The 18,837-nt window shown below is 46.5% G+C and overlaps 1 protein-coding gene across 1 annotated transcript in view; it reads right to left on the bottom strand.

Annotated features, from left to right (window-relative positions):
* UBA2 (ubiquitin like modifier activating enzyme 2) overlaps positions 1-18,837 on the bottom strand; it is a 190,649-nt gene that overhangs the window by 99,881 nt on the left and 71,931 nt on the right. The window contains exon 6 of the mRNA XM_086950487.1: positions 17,663-17,784. Coding sequence (XP_086806613.1) covers positions 17,663-17,784 — 122 coding nt within the window. The remainder of the gene's footprint in view (positions 1-17,662; positions 17,785-18,837) is intronic.

The raw sequence follows: 18,837 nt of genomic DNA, 5'->3' as shown, positions 1-18,837 counted from the left end.
TGAGGAGTTCTAGGGACCCAAATAAGTGTCCGCACATAATCTGCAAGGTCACAGAGGCATGGGTGCAGCCAGTGGCCTTGGTGGTCAGAAAAGCCCCGTATGCTAGCGCATTACCTCTGTGTTGTGTTGGTTGAAGGGTTTCCAGAATATCCAAGAGGTCATGGATCTCTTGAATAGGTACGAGGGGGGTTGTGAGACGGCGGGGACCTGTATCAGAACAGCAAGTACATGACCTTTCAGGAAGCGCAGGACTTGTTCCAGGTGCCTGCGGGGCAATTCCTACAGTATGCCAAGATATCAAGCACTATACTGGAGATGTAAACAACATTTCCTGATGAACTTGGAGAGTCCAGCACGCTGGTAGCACTGCTGGGCCCTCGGTGGAGTCGTGGACTCATCTCCCGCATCTATGCAACATTACAGGTGGACCGGGGGTCAAACGTAGACAGGATCAGGGTGAGCTGGGATTATGACCTGCCCATCCAGTTGACAGATGGTGAGTGGAGGAGAGCAATGGCACAAGTAGCAGAAGCCACAAGTAACGCACAATTTAGGATAATCCACTTCAATTATCTACACCGCACATATTTGACTCCTCAACAGCATGCACGGCTCACCCCTGGGTTGTCTTCCGCAGGTCCGAGATGCATCAGGGACCCCGCCACATTTTTTGCACATGGTATGGAACTGTCCGCAGCTGCAGCAGTATTGATTTCAGGTGGTGCTAGCTCTTCACACGGCAACGGCGGTGCATATTAGGGATTTGGATTTAGAGAGGGGAAACTAGATTTCCTGTTGTGAATATTGTTGTTCCTATGTCATTCGGGATATTGGTTCTATTGTCAACAGAATTGTACTGCTACTACTAATAAGAGTAACTCGGCTCACGAGTAGCGAGTCCACGCAATGCCAGAGGATACGATGTTAACAGCGCTGGATGTATATTATGCTATAGTTTCTGAAAATGCACATGTATGTCCTTGTTCTGGATACATTGAAAGCAGTGATTAAATAAAAACAAGTTAAAAAAAATATTTAAAACTTATCAACTACACATCAGGGCCACAAAATGTGTAACATGATATATTTATAAGCATTTTGAAACAGCATCTCGCCACTCGTTCACTGCACAGAAAACGTACATGCAGAAAGAGCTTTAAGATGAGAAATTTTAACCAACTGTACAATAAAAGTGTTTTTTACAGGCACAGACATACAAAAAATGCATACAACTGAAATAATGGTCTAGTTTGGTTATCAACCCTAAAAGTGCGCACTTTCTCGGTCACAGAAATATGCTTTGATATAGATAGTAGATTTACAGATGTGCAGAGTAACATGCTATTTGTTACAAAAGTCGAGTGGGGGAGGGGCAAGATGAGGCCCTGCCACTCACTCAGCAATGGAAATAGGGTATTTATTTCAGAAGACCTGCATGTAGGTTTTAACCCATTCTGTGGGGATGTTTGAACAACGCTGTCAGACGCTGGGGAGAAGCTGCAGTGAGCAAAACCTGCCACAGACGACTATGCGTCCCAGAATGCCCGCATTGCCACACCTACCGCAACATGCTACTTAGCGCCCGCACAGCCAGCTGACCCAGAGGTTATTTGAACAACACTGCCTTATGCTGGGGAAAAGCTACGGGGAGCAAAACCTGTCACCGGTGACTAAGCGTCCCAGAATCCCCGCATTTCCTTGCCTACATCAATGCGTATCTGTATAGCCACACTGACAAGGGGTCTTTTTGAGCAATGCTGCAAGACACTGGGGAGAAGTCGCGCCAAGCAAAACCGGCTACCGGGGACAACGCTTTTCAGGCAGCCTGCAATGCCATGACTATCTCAACTTGTTACTTGTCGCTCGCTTAGCCCTGCTGCGTGGGATGCATCCGGGCTGCACTCCCCCGAGCCAAGTGTGTGCCCATCTGCGCCTGACTGTGCCAGTTTGAGGTAGGGCCGGGCCATCCCTCTTAGGTCCTGTTCCTAGACTTTTCAGCAGTCCAACAGGATAAGACTTATTTGTTTTCTAGGAGAGGATTGGTGAAACGTCTATCTTCTCCTTGTGCTGGTTTACCCCAAGTTGGCAGGTTATGCCCAGACGTGTCCCTTGCTCACTTTGCCACTGGGTTCAAGCTAGCTTCGCTGATGAGGGGTGTTACCCCAAAACTGCTCCCAAGACGCTTGTTTCCGGTACACGAAAGACCTGGCTTGGCAATTTGGGCTGGACTGTTCCCATGAGGACCAGGTTCAAGACTGTTTTGCATACGGCTGGGTCTGAACTGGAGTGGCGAAGTGAGCTAAAGAATGATGATGGAGTCAACCCAGATAGGAGACTTGGGTGAGTGTCTGAAAAGATTCAGTTCCCCATCAAACATATCCTTGTATTTGCACTGTTGCACTATGGCCAAATGGAAACATGCTCAAGGCACGGGGAAAAAGAACCCTAAAAGCTTAAAATCAATTAATTCCATTATCAATTGTTTAACGCATGCTATGGGTCTCATTGAAAATGAGATAATTAATGTTAAAGTTAGAATGGCGGTGACTAAACAAGCAGCAAACATGGCCATATGCAGCATTATAGAGGTTGCAGGAAATTCGATGCCCCTTCTCACTGTGCCCTTAACGTCTACTGACACCGATAAATCAACTGATCAATTCTCAATGGCCAAACATCATCTTAGCACCCCTAATAATACATCACACATTGATCTCTCACCAAATTGAGATCCCGAATCACCTCCAGCCAAAAGAACTAAAAATCCTGTTGGGAATCCTGGTGCTATTCCCAAGAAAGTGAACAGTCTAAAATGTAAATACCCTAAAAAAGGGTGAAAACCGAGAGGAATCTGAAAGATCAGGACCTCAATTAAAAAGAATTACACACTAAACACGATAATATGGAAAAGAGCATTTTTTCAGAACTTAAGGAAATAAAGGAGAGGTGGCATGTCTTGAATGCATTAACAAACACCCTGCTGCCAAACAAAGCTGGGTTAATACACAAATTGCCCCATCTGTTAGTACAGTGAATGAACTTGTAATAAAAGATCAGTCCGCCATATTAAACTTCTGCCTGTATGTCACACCTGCCGAGGCAGTCAAACAAAGGAAGCGGAGATGACATCCGAGAGTACCAGCCCCCCACGTACTTTTGAGGGAATTAAAAAAGAGCTCCGTGGAGTTACAAGTTAAGGTATGCTTGTTTGTACTCACCCCTAACATTACACCTCTTGCCTGATTCTACTCTATATGTTATTATTCTGAAAGATGTACCTAAATTGTATCCACAACCACAAACCAGAGAAAAGTGGTCTGATTTAAAAAATAAGGTTGCCCATTGGATGGCAGACCGTAGCTGTAATGCCAATTGTTTATTTCAGAAAATCATCATGATTAGAAGGGTAAACTGGGTTGGGTACTTGCAGAAAATAGGGCGTGATTAATGTAGAATTGCACATTTTACATATCCAGCTGTAGTAAAGTTCCTTCTTATCTTCATTGTAGACATCAGTGTCATCTTGAGGGAAAGACTGCTGCGGTGCCCCTAAGTTTCTTCTTTAAACCCCCAGATTATATGAAAAGTACACAGGGTCACTTGTTAACACATAATTCGGGCATTCATAGAACAGGCATTCCCATACTTAATACCAACAGATATGCGGCCCCCACTATCAAATATAAGTGCACAGGATTATAGTTAGTAAATCATAAAATACCAGAAAGTTAAGAGGACCCGGGAATAATAGTGTAGTGTCTACAAATTCAGGACAGGTATCAAGGGATGTGAGTGCCATCAACTCTCTAGTGTTTAGGTCATGGAAAATACGTGGGAATCAAAAGTAAATTAGATAACCAGGAATGGCAAAATCTTATAAATACAGTACAGCTACTATGTTTACAGGAAGCATGGCAGGAAGTGCCTGCATGGCAACATTAATTTCAACCACAGTGAAACTATATTTAAAGTCCCCATACTTTGTTGATTCTCCTCCAGACAGACTCAAAACTATTTTTTGTATAGATCAATTTTTTATAACAAATGTTTTTAGTAATCTAAGGTATAAAGTAGTTGAGGATTTATATAAAGGGCTGGAAATCTTTATCTATACATATCCATACCTATACCTATACATATCCATACCTATACACACACACATATATACATATATATATATATACATACATATACACATATATATATACACACACACACACATACATACATACACACACACACACACACACACACATATATATTCAATTTAAGAGTCAATTCTCTTCAATCAAGGTATGTGGATACATTAATGTCTTGGGAAATACACAGAACCATTTTCCCCATGATGGATATGGAGATATTTTAAACAAACTACGTTGTAAAAATAATGTAGAACTACTCAAACGAAGTAAAGATAATGAAAGTGTCCACTTGCCTACTTTTCAAGGAAGCAGATGTAGATCATTTATTAATCAAATAATACTTTCTACAAATGGTATGGAATGTTTGGGCTCTTTTTATGGGGGATTCTATTAACCTTAGAAATCATCTCCCACTAACATGAATTATGAAAATTGAGCTTAATCACCGTGAAGTCCCTCAGTTAGCGCTTCACACTGAGGTAGCAAGGAAGAGCAGTATAAGTTCTAAATGGTCTTGTGTTAATGAATTAGCCATTCTGGGCAATGTTATAACACCAAGTAGGACTTCATGGTACGTGCAGAACTGGAGGCAGCACCTGAAGAGATTGTGACGCCTTTAATAAAATTACATCTGAAATTGCTAATAACCTAAAAGTCGCCAGTGAGAGTATTAAGAAAAAGCACTCAGGCTGGTTCAATGCTTTATGTTCACAAGCCAATCGAAATCTTAAGAAAGGCCTTCTGTCTGTCCCTAGAAATAGTACTGTGGTAAAAAGGAAAATAAATTTAGAAAATTACAATTAAAAAAAAAGAGAAACAAAATCGAAGGCATCTTTACAAACCAGTGATACGCCAGAGGAAGAAATTGTTACAATAGAAGGCATGGGCCAAATTGGAACAGGCTGCGGAAACCAGAGATTCAATATTATACTGGAAAATAATAAACTCCCTATTCCTTAAGGATGACCAAGGCCTGAGGGTAGAGACCGTGGTGTCTCCAACAGACTGACTTAGTCATTTTGGAAGTATCTTCAAACCAGAAAACGAAGGGCACATTTTACAGGGCAATTCAAAGCATTCTATGGTGGCACCCCTAAAACCAGTTAGATTGGAAGAAGTTATAAACGCTACAGAAAAATCAGCAAGCGGAAAAGCCCTCGGCCCAGTGGGGTCCCTGTGGATACTTATAAGACCAACGTAACTGTTATATTTATAGGTTATGAGGTTCATCACTTTATCATTACTCACATCTTTCACTCATTAGAATGATGCTTTCTTATGATGCCTTAGATGGAATGTCCAGTCATGAGTATGAATGCAAGTTATGCTGACAATCTGGATGATGCGTTGGATAGATTTAGTGGTGTATTTGAATCATGACTAGGAAAGTTAGGAAATTATCAGCATGTGATCAAATTAAAAGAAAATACGATGAACTTTTCACAAAAAACGGAATGTTTGAGGGAGCTAGTAAGAAAAGGGAAATGTTTGTGGGCTGGTGAGTGCCCCAGTGCAGTTTATGTTTAGTTTTGGGAATGGTGATAAGTTTGTGGGGTAGCAAGTGCCCCAGTGCGGTGTATTTAGGGAGGTTAGTGCCCTATTGTGGTGAGTTTTGGGGGTGGCGAGTACCCCGTGCGGTTTGTTTAGGGTGGTGAGTGCCCCAGTGCGGTGTATTCAGGGTGGTTATTGCCCTATGGTGGTAAGTTTTGGGGTGGTGAGTACCCCGTGCAGCTTGTTTTAGGGTGGTGAGTGCCCTAAGCTGGTGAGATTTTGGGGTGGTGAGTATCCCGTGGAGTTTGTTTTAGGGCAGTTAGTGCCCCAGTGTGGTAAGTTTGTGGAGTAGCAAGTGCCCCAGTGCGGTGTATTTAGGGAGTTAGTGCCACATGGTGGTGAGTTTTGGGGTGGTGAGTACCCTGTGCAGTTTGTTTTAGGGCTGTGAGTGCCCAGTGCGGGGGTGAGTACCCAGTGCAGTTTGTTTTTAGGATGGTGAGTGCCCCAGTGCGGTGTATTTAGTGCCACATGGTGGTGAGTTTTGGGGTGGTGAGTACCCCGTGCAGTTTGTTTTAGGGTGGTGAGTGCCCAAGTGCAGGGTGGTGAGTACCCCGTGCAGTTTGTTTTTAGGGTGGTGAGTGCCTCAGTGCGGTGTATTTAGGGTGGTTAGTGCTCTACGGTGGTGAGTTTTGGGGCGGTGAGCACAGTGTGCAGTTTGTTTTAGGGTGGTGAGTGCCCTATGTTGGTGAGTTTTGGGGTGGTGAGTATCCCGTGCAGTTGTTTTAGGGTAGTTAGTGCACCAATGCAGTGTATTTAGGGTGGTTAGTGCCTTACGGTAGTGAGTTTTGGGATGGTGAGTACCCCGTGCAGTTAGTTTTTTTTAAGTGTGATAGGTGACCTATGCTGGTGAGTTTTTCGGGTGGGGAGTACCCCGTGGAGTTTGTTTTACGGTGGTGAGTGACCTATGCTGGTGAGTTTTGGGTGGTGAGTATCCTGTGCTGTTTGTTGTAGGGAAGTAAGTGCCCAGTGCGGTGTATTTAGGGTGGTTGGTGCCCTAAGGTGGTGAGTTTTGGGGTGGTGAGTACGAGGCAGGCACAAAACTTCTTCCTTCATGGATGCGTAAGCCTCTGTATAGGGTGATTCACCGTGTTACAAACAGTCTGTGTTTGAGAAGTGTTTAAAAATGGAGTTTAGGTATGATAATGAACAGTGTTCAATATGGATGCTGATGAAGGTTTGGGGATTTTCGAATAAACAAGGTGGTGAGTCTATGCTTTGTGATGTGGCAATTGTTTCTGATAGTGATGCCATGCCTGCAAGGCAGAGAGATGGGTCTGGTGTTTCATGCATTTTGAGGGATGCAAGTGAGAGAAGGATACCTGCTTATTTGAATGTTTATGTTTTTTGATTTTACTTTTGTCTACTTGTTATGTATCAAGCTTTATTTAATACATGTTATTTTTATGTTCGTTGTGTTGATAAAGGGGGGAGATGTGTTATATTTATATGTTATGAGGTTCATCACTTTATCATTACTCACATCTTTCACTCATTAGACTGTTGCTTTCTTATGATGCCTTAGATGGTTCTAAGATGAAGTCATGCCTGTGGCATCAGTGAGCAGTTGGTCCAGCTGTGTCTGGCATAAGATGTTCAGGTCTTCCTTTAAAGAATAAATCCCACTTGGAATTATTCCCAGGTCTTCTTGGTATATTTATCATAACAGTAACTTTATGAGCCTCAATATTGACTCCGGTGTTTAAAGCAGTGCCACAAGGGATTATTCCATCTACATGGACAGAGTATAATTGTGCCTAATTTTAAAATGGGGAACAAGGAGAGGCAAAATGTTACCAACCAATGGAGAATGTATACCACGTTTCAGGGTGACCAAAAGAATTAGGCAAGGTTGTGTCCTTGCCCCCTTCCTATTTTCGCTAAATATTAACAGGGTGGGCAAAATGTCACAACAGCTAGAAGCCGATGTCCCCAGGGTCGGATCTAGTCCAACACCACTGCTCCTATATGCAGACAATGCAGTTCTGATTTCCAGGACCGCAAATGGTCTTCAACTGCTGATGGAAAGATGCTCGAGAATGGTCCAATAAGAACCTGGCTTGGCAGTTCGGGCTTGGCTGTTTCCAATAGGAGCAGGTTAAGGACTGATTTCCACATGGCTGGGTTCAAACTGGGGTGATGTGGCGAGCAATATAATGATGAATGAGAATTTGCCTAGCCTTGGCGCTGGTAAGTTCCAATTCTATTAAGGACTCGGAGGCGAGGATTATGCCTTACTTTCTTCACTTTATTTCTCACAGCAGCAAGAAAACATGTAAAAACGACTTTTCCCATGAACACCAGGGAAAAAACAGGAAATTGAACAGTAAGTCCTTTATCAGTCTCTATGCACCGGCAGCAACCATCATGCCTTGCAACCACTTCCTCTTCCTCTTTCTTCGGGCGAAGCACTCTGTCCGGCAACTTCACGCATCTTGTATCGGCTCCTGGAAGAAAATCTCAGAGTCAGGACCCGACCTCACGGAACATCAGGTACATAGTACAATGCAGATAGAACAGTACCATTAAGAACCTCATGAAAAAACACGTAAATAGATTACTTACGGTCCATATGGGGAGGGATCACTTACAGGAAGTCTCAGGGGGGGATAATCCTCGCCTCCGAGTCCTTAATAGAATTGGAACTTACCAGCGCCAAGGCTAGGCAAATTCTCATTCTATGGCAGGACCGGAGGCTTCGGATTATGCCAGTTCATAGCTTATCGACCACAAGCAGAAACACATCTGTTACTGGCTTAAAATAAAACCTCTTGAAGGTGGAGTCCGAGGACCAGTCCGCGGCCCTTATCAGGTCCTCCAACCGAGCCCCTAGCATAAAGGGTTTCGAGGCCATGGCTCCCCTAGTTGAGTGAGCACCAAACTTCTTTGTATCAATCCCTGCCTCCTGCATCACCCAACGCACCCATCTAGCGATGGTCGGGGAAGAAACAGCCTTGTACGGTTTCCGTAGGGCAATCAGTAGTTGTCGCTCGCCCGGAGGGCGAGTATCCTCAGTCATATCCTCATATGCACGGAGGCACTGCACCACACACAGCTTCGGGGAATCCGGAAAGGCCGGATATGAAATAACCCTCGTAAGGGTCTTAGTCCTCCTGCTCACTGTAAAGGGCACCCCTTCAGGGGAGAAGGTCCGCGCTGTAATATCGAGCGCGCGCACGTCAGACTCTTCTGCAGGAAATCAGACATAATAGCATTGCTAATTTAGCAGAAAGCTCCTTGCGGGACAAAAACCTATTCGGCTGCCAGGAAAGAAACAAGTTCAAAACCCTGTTGACGTCGCAGAGGACTGAATACCTCGGTTCGGGGGGCAGCGAGAGGCGAACCCCTCGCAATAGCCTGCAAACCAAAGGGTGCTCCCCAATCGGGGAACCTTGAACCAGGTCATGCCCTGCCGAAATGGCCGAGCGGAAGGTATTGAGAGACCTATAGGCCAAGCCCTCATCTACCAAGTCGGCCACGAAATTAAGGACATGGACTACATCCGTCCCCACGGGATCGAAACCCCGTCGCACACACCAGCGACGCCACCTGTACCATGCAGACCGGTATCTCTTGGTGGTGCTGTCCGCCCATGCCTTTGAGAGCAGATCCTCTGCCTTTCCCGAAAGGCCTGGTTGAGACCAGCGACGCCGGACATCAGCCTCAGTGAACCTTCCTGAACCAACCTGTGGGGATTCCCGTCCGGGTTCAGGAGAATGTGAGGAGAGTGGGGGAGTAGGATTGGAAAATCCCAAGAAAGTTCCAGACGAACCGGAAACCAGACTTGAGACCTCCAACAAGGCGTGATCATCACCACCTGTGCTGACTGACGGCGCAGTAACGCCGACACCCTCGTGATCATGGAGAACGGGGGAAACGCATAACCCTGTTCTCTCGACCAGTCCTGGAGGAATGCATCTGTCGCCTCCGCCGACGGGACTGGGCGCCAACTGAAATATCTCGGCAACTGATGGTCCAGTCGCGAGGCGAACAGATCCACTGAGAACGGGCCCCACCGGGCCATTAATTGGGAAAATACCTCCGGATCCAGCTTCCAAACGCTGGCATCCAGGAGATGCCGGGAGTGCCAATCGGCCACCTCGTTCTGACGGCCCGGCAAATACTCCGCCGTGACCGAGACCTGATGATCCAGGCAAAAGTGCCCGAAGTCCCGCGCTAGATCCGCTAGCATCTTGGATCTGGTGCCACCCAGATGGTTGATATATCGAACCGCAGACACGTTGTCCATCCGCAGAAGGACACACAACTGCACCCGCTCCTTGGTCCAGCACTGGACCGCAAAGGAGCCTGCCAGCAATTCCAAGCAGTTGATGTGTAAAGACTGCTCGTGGGTAGACCAGGCGCCGCCGGTGGAGAAGTCCCCGCACCTGGCCCCCCCAACCTGCGCGACTGGCATCCGACTCTATTACAATGTCGGGAGCTGACCCAAATATGGCACGACCATTCCAGGCCTCCATGTGCGTCAGCCACCAGCACATCTCGTCCCGCACCTCCGCTGACAGCGGAATCAGCTGCGAGTACGTGAGGCCCCGCCTGAGGTGGTACGCTTTCAACCGCTGCATCGCCCGGTAGTGAAGCGGCCCCGGGAAGATGGCCTGAATCGAAGATGACAACAGGTCCACGATCCGTGCTAGGTGCCTCAACGAGACCATAGACTTCGCCAGAATCTGGCGCAACTCGTGGCGAATCTTGGACATTTTCCGTGCGGGAAGACTCAAGGAAGCCGAAACCGAGTCTATGCTGAACCCAAGGAAGGTTGCGCACTGAGCTGGGACCAGGAGGGATTTCTTCTTGTTTATCACAAACCCCAGACCTTGCAACAGGTCCACTGCAAACTGCAACTGGGCCCTCAAGCGCCTCGGACACTGGTCCATGAAAAGCATATCGTCCAAGTACACTATCAACCTGACACCGCGAGCCCGCAAGGCTTCTACCGCGGGGTGGAGCACCTTTGTGAAACACCACAGCGCAGAAGAGAGCCCGAAGGGCAGCGTGGTGAACTCGTACACCTGTCCGTCCCATTTGAATTGGAGGAAGCGGCGGTGTGGAGGGAAAATCGGGACCGGAGCCTTGGCCTCTATCGGAGGGAGCACCCCGGCCGAACGAGCGGCCCCTGCCTCGTCCGGCCCCTTCAAAAACCCGAGGGGCAAACACCTTTTTTACATTGGACTGGGCCCGGTCCAAGGATGTAAATGTCGCAACGAACTTGCCCAGCTCCTTGAAAAAGGATCGCCAAATAAACCGCCCTGCGCCACGGCGCCCGCCTCCGAAGAGGCGAGGTCACCCAGTTTGGGGTCGATTTTGATGAGCAGCGACCTCCTCCTCTCAGTAGAGAGGGCGCAGTTTGCGTTTCCAAGGAAAACTATGGCCCGTTGTGCCCAATTTGACAGTACTTCTGGGGAAATGGCGTCCCCCGACACCTTAGCCTCCTCCGCCATGTCGAGGATTTTGGTCATGGGGCCCACTGCGTCAAGCAGTTTGTCCTGGCACGTGCGCCAGGACCGGTCAATGCCCTTCCGGGGGTCTTTTACAAATTTAGCGAGAAAAGTGGCCATCTTGGGGTCAATATCTGGGGTCATGGCCACTTTCCCCTCCAGGGAAGGTCTGGGACACTCTGCCCGAAAACGGCTGCGAGCGTCTTTGTCCACCGGTTTACAGAGACGGTTCGCTACATACGAAGCCACCTTATCCCCCGGCACCCATTCGGAGGACCGTGGGTGAACAATCTCGTCCGGGTCCAACATATCCGAAGGGGCCGTGGACGTGGGTGGCTGGAAAGGAAGCCACGATCTAGAGGAACAGGCCTCCTCCTCCGAATCTGGAGAATCATCATCCTGCCGTGGCTCTGGGGACATGGTACGGGGGGTAACAGGAGAAACAACTACCGGCTGGGCAGGAACGGGTAATGGTACCTCAAGTGCCTTGAAGGCGTGCCGGACCTTGTCAAAGGCGACAGGATCGATCCCCTCAACGCAAGCCTTTTTAGGCGGGGGGGAAATCGCCGACGGGGAAGGATCCGAAGTCGGAGTAGGCGCCGGAATGAGGGCCGCAATTTTCGCGTACGCCTCGTCCAAGCGCGCCGTCAGGCGTTGTTCTAGCGGTACTATGGCTTGATCCACTGCTTTGTAGATGGAATCATCCACCGCCTGGTAAAAATCATCATCCCAGGTGGCATAAGAGAGAGGGTCTTCCTCTGGGTACTGGCCTGACTCCCCCTGCATAATGAGGTAAATTGGGCTCCACAGGACGGAGGTACAGCACAGTCAATTGACAAGACCCCTGAGGGCACAATATGGATCTGGGCAACCCAGAGGATGTGGCGGCCAAAAGGCACAATTTACGGGGCTAGCCCGGGGAACGCACAGCCCTCTGTGTACTAGGGCGCTACCCAGTCAAGCGTTCCCAAGCGCTGCGCACCAGCGCCAAATTACGACCCGGTCAGGGTGTTCGATCTACCAAATACAACCCACTCGGGGCGTCAGCGTGAGGGAGAACCTAATTTCGACCCCGTAGGGTGTCAGCACTGGGTAGCAAGGGACAGCGCTAAAGCTGCAGAAAAACGCGGTAAAAAACGCGTTTAAAACGCGAATTATAGCGCGCCTGACACAGAGAAAGCACTGCCCTCTAGCGGCGCTCGGAGCGCACCGCACTCTGCTGGGGCTGCAAATCGCGTAAGGAGCGCCGAAGCGTCCCGCGATGCCAAAGGGGACCTGTAGGGGTCGCAAACACCAGCGCTAACAACAAATCTACGCGCTGCCCACAGAATCCCACAAAAAACCCAGGAGAGAAGAGAAAAAGCACTTAACTTGCTGCTGAGCAGCGAAGAAAGAGGGAGAGAAGTGGTTGCAAGGCATGATGGTTGCTGCCGGTGCATAGAGACTGATAAAGGACTTACTGTTCAATTTCCTGTTTTTTCCCTGGTGTTCATGGAAAAAGTAGTTTTTACATGTTTTCTTGCTGCTGTGAGAAATAAAGTGAAGAAAGTAAGGCATAATCCGAAGCCTCCGGTCCTGCCATAAAATTAAGCCCAGATCTGTGACTGGGGGAAGAGTGTTGGAAAAGTTTCAACTGTCCGTTCATTTTATTTTGTGACCTCACTATATGAGCAGAACCTCACTTCAGAAATTCAAGCTTTAGAGAGAATAGATGAGCAACAGAACTCTAAATGAGGCTATAAACAGCTGACACAAGGAGATGATGGACGGTGTGCTGAAACTTTTCAGACACTCACCCCTAGTCACAGATCTAGGTTGAATCCATCATCATTCTTTAGCTCACTTCGCCCCGTCAGTTCAGACCGAGCTATATGCAAATCAGTCTCGACACTGTGCCTCATGGGAACAGTCGCGTCCGAACTGCCAAGCTAGGTCTTCCCTGAACCGGAAACAAGTACCCTGGGATAGGTTTCTGGGTAACACCCTTCATCAGCCAGGCTAGCTTGAATCCAATGGCAAATTGAGCAAGGGACCCACTTTGGTGGATCCGGACCAGGTCGGCTTTGTGAGACATCGCCAGGGTGCCCCAAATATGAGCCAGCTGGGGTACATAGTAGAGAAAGTACATAAAAGGAACTTCCCAGCGGTGGTTCTCTCACTCGATGCAGAGAAGGCGCTTGACTGAGTAAGCTGGACCTTTCTGCAAGCTGTGCTCAAGAAAAATCCGCCTTGGACCCAGGTGAGGGAAAAAAATCCTAACAGCATACTCCTGTTGGTTGCCATTGGGATTGATAGCCGGCCCACACAGCCTATTACTCTCAACAGAGGAACAAGACAGGGTTGCTTCCTTTCGCCTTTATTATTTCCTTTAGTGGTGGAGCCCCTAGTTATTAAAATCTGGCAGTCCCCTGTGATCAGTGGAATCTCTTTTGGGGGTAGGCCCCACAAGATTAATCATTTTGCGGACGACCTCCTCCTTATCCTAACCAACCCCTCTGAATTGCTGCACACATTAGTAGCGATGTTGGAAGATTTCAAAATAGTCTCTGGTTTTAAAATCAATATCACAAAATCGCATGTTTTCAACTTACTGATCATCCTACGGGATGCCCCTCCCCCCCCCCCCCTTACAGGCCCTAGATCCATTCCACATACTATATGCTACCTGGGCCTTTATATAGCTCTACTCTAGAGGGATGGACTAAAACCTACAGGCCTGAATACAGCCGACAGATTCTCTAAGACATCAGGAGTTGGAAACCTCTTCATATCATGGCTTGGGCGCATTAAAGTCATGAAAATGAATATTCTACAGATGCTCCTCCATTTATTTCAGCCTCACTCCACACCCATCTGTGCTGCTGATATGCTATAGCTTCAAACTAGGCTTCTCTCCTTCATATGGCGTGGGAAAAAAAACATGAATCTAGGCAAACCTTGTAATGCTACCCATGGAAAATGGCAGTTTGACATGCCCTAACTTGCTGGACTATTATAGGATGGCACACTTACTCTACATGTCAGAATGGTTAGTAAGGAACAGCGAGAAATCTTAATTTCACCTGGACAGACGGGTTGTTCCCCCGCCAGCTCCAGCCCAAAAATCCATGCATAGCTACCGCCACCAAATAGTAATTGATATTTGGGATCAAATAGCTGTGAAAAGGGGGCTCATCACTTTCACCTACCTTAACACCAAGACTGCTAGGAATCCTGACTTTACACCAGCACTAGATCCGCACTCGTTCCCAGATTGGGAGCAGGGCGAATGCAGGACACCCAGTGATCTCTCCATGAAGGGTACCATTGAAAATCCCATGAACAATGCAAAGCTGAATACAAGCTAACAGAGTCCTCACTTCTCCAATATCTTCAATTGCGCCATTGAGACTAACAACCCCCCATTGTCCTAGCTGATAAGGAAACTCTTACACCATTTGAGAAAACGATGAGCTCAATCAGAGCCACCAAAGGCCTAATTTCCAATACCTACAGGGCATTACAAGACTGCAATCCCCCCCCCCCCCGATCCCTCGTAGGTAAAAAGCATACAAGATAATGTTCCAACGGTACCTTAGACCACTTTGACTTATAATATTTCCTAACGCCGCCACCCTATGCGGACACTGTGACCAGGAGGAGGGTGACTTTTTGTTGCACATTTGGTGGTCCTACATTACGATTAGGGCTCCCGGTTTTATGGTATTTATTTTTTTGACTCTCACGTCTGTATTTATCCATATTTATTTTGGGTTTTGATAAAAAGAAATGGAGCTGTAATTTGTATATTTCCACATGTATTTAACCAATACATGTTCACTCATGATTAAATGCCTGAGAGATTTCAATGATATGAAAACCCAGAGACGATAAATCAATGCAGTTATATGAAAACATGTGCATATCAGTATAACTCTTGTGCATATCTACTGCTGTTTAAGCAACTTTACAAAAATACCTTTCTATTTTTTCAACACCCTGCCTGTCAATCTGCACATAACTGGCAGCATTTAGAATCGCACACATTTTTCTTTTTCCACATTTAAAAATAAATACAGACGGGAAAATCCATGTGTTTTGGTCTGTATTTATCTGCAAAAAACTGCCAAAATGGAAAACAGGGCGCCTTAATTACAATCTACACATTTTAGAAACAAATCTTAGGCCACATTAAAAATAAGCTTGGCTATCCCATCACGGCAGACCTAGCCGTACTACTCTTGGGCCTGCACCTCACACAGAGGGCATGATCCGTTCTGACTAATTCCCTTAGCTTTATGACGGAAGCAACAAAACAACGGATTGTCCTTTTTAAGCTGAAAAAAAGAGGACCCTCCTATAGCGCTGTGATTCAATAGATTATGACATTTTTGCGATGAACGAATATCTAACTCACAGGTCCTCATTGACAAGATCACCTTGAATCGGTGCCCCCTCATTACATTAATTACATGTCTAAACTGGAATATATATATGCTTCTCACCACCTCGCTTACGTGCTCTACAGCTTTTTTAGGTCTCGCCTACGCAGTGCACATGCGCTGCTTAGGAGACCTTTAGCCATCGTGCAGCTCTTTTTCAAAGCACATACTCGTGCTTGTGGCGGCATACGCGTTGCGGGAGTGCGGCAGTTTCAAGGCCGTGTCACTTTCACGGCCGCGCAGCCAATGCTTGTTCCTAGCTGGCCGTAGAATGGAGCACTCCTCCTCTAACACTCCTCTGATCAGTTCACGTCGAACTATTGAGAACCTATCAATGTCACTGAACAATTCGAAGCTAACTTCAATACGTCATGGCGCTTTGAACTTTAAATCAGTGGCTTCACTCCAAATCTTTTCCCTGTGGTAAAGGCTTTGTGCTTTAAGATGTATCCGCAGCTTTTATTGAGAGAATTTAATGACCGCTTTAAAAAATGCCAGAGCTGCTCTGACGTTGCTTTACTTCATCCATAAAAAACTAAAACCCATTCCTTAATAATAAAAACTTACACTCAGTGGTTCGGTCTTCAGCTCATATTAGCTGTGGAGTGGCTGCTCTGATTGGGCTTTCTAAAGCAGCATTTGACTCACTAAAGCTGTGTTACTTCAGGTAGCAAGACGGGTATCTAGAGAAAAATGAAGACATCACGCCCCTTTGCTGACATATCATCCTGGTGTCAAATGGATCCTAAATCGATTTCAGATTGGCTTGCCTTGAATTCAGGGTGCTCCTTCTTCAATATTCCCCATACCTGGCCTCAGCATTGAGGGACAACTTGGAAACTGACCACTCAATTGCAGAGAACGCAGTTCCCAACAGGCGGCAGCGGCGTCTCAAGCACTCTATGAAGTCCCTGCCAAGTTTTGGAGCTATGCACTTGAAGACTTTAGGGGCCAAGTTGTTCTCCATTAGTTTAGGAAAACAAATATTTTTGTTTTCAACTGTTGGTTTTTGGGAGCATCCAAGTGGCCCTCTCCACGCTGATCTCTTGGAAATCTATTCTTAAAACTTTGAACACAATACAGTGCATTTAATTTTACCATTACTAAGTTTAGGTTATCCAACTTTTCCCCCTTAATGTAATTATTCCTTCTCATTCATCCCACGTTTTGATTCTGTGTACTTTTACTAATTTCGGTTTCAATGTAAAGAGACCTGGTTTGTTTAGGATGCCAACAATGTGCTTTCCTTGCAAAAATATATGTTAGTTGTAAATAGGGCCTTCAATAGCATGCACGATTCAATTAGCTGGGCCTCGTTGTTGCTCTCAAGGTCAGAAAGATCATTTTCAGAGCAGTGCAGCTTCAGACATTACAGCAGGGCACAGTAACAAGGGTTCCCTGGCTTCTAGGCCTGTAAGTACTCTCTAGGGGAACAGAATCATAACAAGCATTGGCCTAGCCAATAGGTCTCGCCTTTGGGACCTTATAAGTGTTTAGTTATCCAGCACAATATCCTTGGTGCAACAACATTAACTGTTGCATGGCTAAACACTTATAAGGTCCCAAAGGCGAGACCTATTGGCTATGCCAATGCTGGTGATTAATTACATGCTAACTCCCAGTAGTCTCCCTTCTCTCTTTTTTTTTATGGCCTCACTATGGTATTGATGTCTCACACTGGCCTATATGGACCCAGCAGGTTAACCGACCGCTCTTCTCCCTTCCCATCCGGCAAAAGGGTCCTCTCCTTCTGACTCTCTCCCACCCCCCCATTGGGATGGGAATTCCTTCCCCTTCTTCCTCGACTTTCAACAGATAATCACGAGTACACAGGATCTCCTTCACCTTTTTTAGTTTAATTTATTCCTTCTTTCACTGCCTTTTGCAGAATATTTGTTCTGCTTGGTGCAAGGGAAGTCAGGGAAATGTCACACATGTACAGCTGCTGTCATGACATGTTTCTACTGGGGGTTGTGACTGATCATCCATATGTTCTCCCATGTGCACCACTGTTATTTACTAAAAAGCCTGGAACCCCATTGTACCTTTTGAAAACTTAACAGATTTGACCAAAAAAATAAACAAATCTACTTACTTAAAGAGATACTTGGCCCACACAATGCAGTGGATTGGTTCTGAAGGTGTGTTCCGGATCGTACAGCCTGGAAACGTTTTCTGTGCTGGTTTTGGGTGGCATTCATAGCACTCAGTTAAACCCTACATTAACGAACAAAAAAGATTTTACAGCATCATTGCAAAGACAAGTCTAACACAAGAACAAATGCATAGCACATTCACAAGAAATATATAGTTTAGCAGTTGACATTTTTGAAGATTTTCAGCAATTTAGAAGAATAACCAGCTCCTCTTAGACCAGAGGTTTCAAACTTTAGGATGCCGAAATCCCCCATTCAACATTTTCAGGCATAAGGACCCCCTCCTGACAAAAATGTCTAAACCTGTAGGCAGGGCTACTGGAATTATGAGGCAGGTGAGGACCAAATTACACGACAGGCTTGATGTTATGTGATACAGCGTATTTTGGGTTAGTATTGCTACATTACTTTTACACACAGTAACACTGAGAAACGATTTTACCCTATCAGTACCAGTTTATAACCAAAATACAGCAATTAACATTAGAAAGATGTCTATTTAACCTTTGTGATGGGCCTTCCACTCCACAGGAATACGTGCTGCCACATTAGAAGCTCACCTGGTCCTGGCCGGGACCAGCAGGGGTCCCTTAAAGCCCTGGCTGTCTTGTGAAGAATTTACCTATGCCGCTTTCCTCTCACCCCCTCTCCTCTCCTAATCCTGGATCCCTCTCTCAATTTGCAGTCCACTTCTATCACCCCTTTTTACAATTTCTGAACTCTCCCCATTCAACCTCTCACTTCACCTTAAACCAACTTCTGCCATTCTGTCTTTTCACTGCCCTCATCTCTAACAGTCTCTCGCATTTATCGCATGGCCTCTCTGGCCCAGTCACCTCCCGTGCCCCTCAGCACTTCTCATTCACCTCAAGTCTCTCCGTATGGGCAAGTGAAAGAGAAGTGGAGCGTACTCTTCGACTGTTGGTGGAAATTCAGGCAATTAATGTAGGAGCATCCTTGTTTGTGTAGAGCCTTGTATGTGGGGGTCAGAACCTTGAATTGGCATCTCTTCTGTACGGGGAACCGGTGGAGTTGCCCGAGGTGGGGTGTGATGTGGGTTCATCAGGGAAGGCCAATGATGAGTCTGGCAGCAGCGTTCTGTATGGTTTGAAGT

Source organism: Lissotriton vulgaris, unplaced genomic scaffold, assembly GCF_964263255.1.
Source record: "Lissotriton vulgaris unplaced genomic scaffold, aLisVul1.2 SCAFFOLD_1049, whole genome shotgun sequence".
Classification (NCBI taxonomy): domain Eukaryota; kingdom Metazoa; phylum Chordata; class Amphibia; order Caudata; family Salamandridae; genus Lissotriton; species Lissotriton vulgaris.
Note: the sequence above shows the minus strand (reverse complement) of the source record. Positions and strands in the feature narration are given on the sequence as shown.